At 36.6% G+C, this 1,216-nt stretch overlaps 1 protein-coding gene across 1 annotated transcript; it reads left to right on the top strand.

Moving 5' to 3' along the window:
* Positions 1-474: 474 nt before the first annotated feature.
* Positions 475-762, top strand: SARC_16636 (hypothetical protein; the record flags this gene model as incomplete). The annotated part of the gene is made up of 1 exon (XM_014289260.1): positions 475-762. A coding segment is annotated over one exon (288 nt), but the record flags the coding sequence as incomplete, so codon positions are not given.
* Between the last annotated feature and the right edge of the window lie 454 nt (positions 763-1,216).

Genomic DNA, 1,216 nt, shown 5'->3' on the forward strand with positions numbered 1-1,216 from the left:
TGTATATATATATATGTATTGTATATGTATATATATATATATATGTGTGTGTGTGTGTGTGTGTGTGTGTGTATACGTATATGTATGTGTGTATGTACATGAATATGTTCATATTTAATAAATTGTATTTATAGTTGTATATTCGTTTTTATAGGTATCTATATATTTCTATATCTAAATATGCATATATATGTACTTTTCTATTTTCTATTTTACAAATATCACTAAATATAGAGTTGTTTTTATGTTCATATATAAATCCAGAGACATATTCATGCGAGTGCAAGTATTCGCAAGTATATGTTATCGTTGTCGTCAAATACATATGCACGTACAAGGCTTTTGTATTTGTTTGTATATTGTGTGAAAAGATCTTCTGTTGAACAGTAAGTTGTTATTGATACCATACCTACACACGCACCCCTCACACACACACACACCCCACACACACACACAGAGGAGATTAGTGCTGAGATGAAGAACATCGAAGCACGGGAAGGGTCAGAGGCAGCACCGCAGGTGAACGCCGACAAGTACTTCTACACATTCAAGCAAGCATGCGAAACACAAACCCCGTCCATAGTGGGGACGTCACTCGACTGTCTACAGAAACTCATAGCCCACGGGGCGCTGAAGGGCGAAGGCACAGTCACCGACGGTGACGGGAACGAAACCAGCCTCATGGATGATATAGTAAACACCATCTGTGAGTGTTATCTGGGTCCTACCACCGACGCCGATGTCATGCTGCAGATATTGAAGGTGTGGCGGTGGCTGTGTTTGTGGTATGGCTGTGGGGGTTGCTGGTGCAGTTCATTTGTGTGTCAGTAACTGTGCTCTACGTGTGGCGTGGCTTGTGGAGATGTGAGTATACTGTGGTGTGTGCGGAGTACTATGTAGTATGTGCGAAGGCTAACTGTGCTACATGCACGGCTGTGATCTCATTCGGTGGAGAGTGACCGTAGGTAAATATATATATATAAGTTTTGTGTGTGTGTGTATATATGTATATATATATATATCTATAATATATATATATCTAAATCTATATATCTATATATATATATTTATATTTATATATATATATGTATGTATGTATGTATGTATGTATGTATATATATATATATATATATATATGTATGTATTATGTATGTATGTATATATATATATGTGTGTGTGTGTGTGTGTATATATATATGTGTGTGTGTGTGTGTGT

Source organism: Sphaeroforma arctica, assembly GCF_001186125.1.
Source record: "Sphaeroforma arctica JP610 unplaced genomic scaffold supercont1.8552, whole genome shotgun sequence".
Taxonomy (NCBI): Eukaryota; class Ichthyosporea; order Ichthyophonida; genus Sphaeroforma; species Sphaeroforma arctica.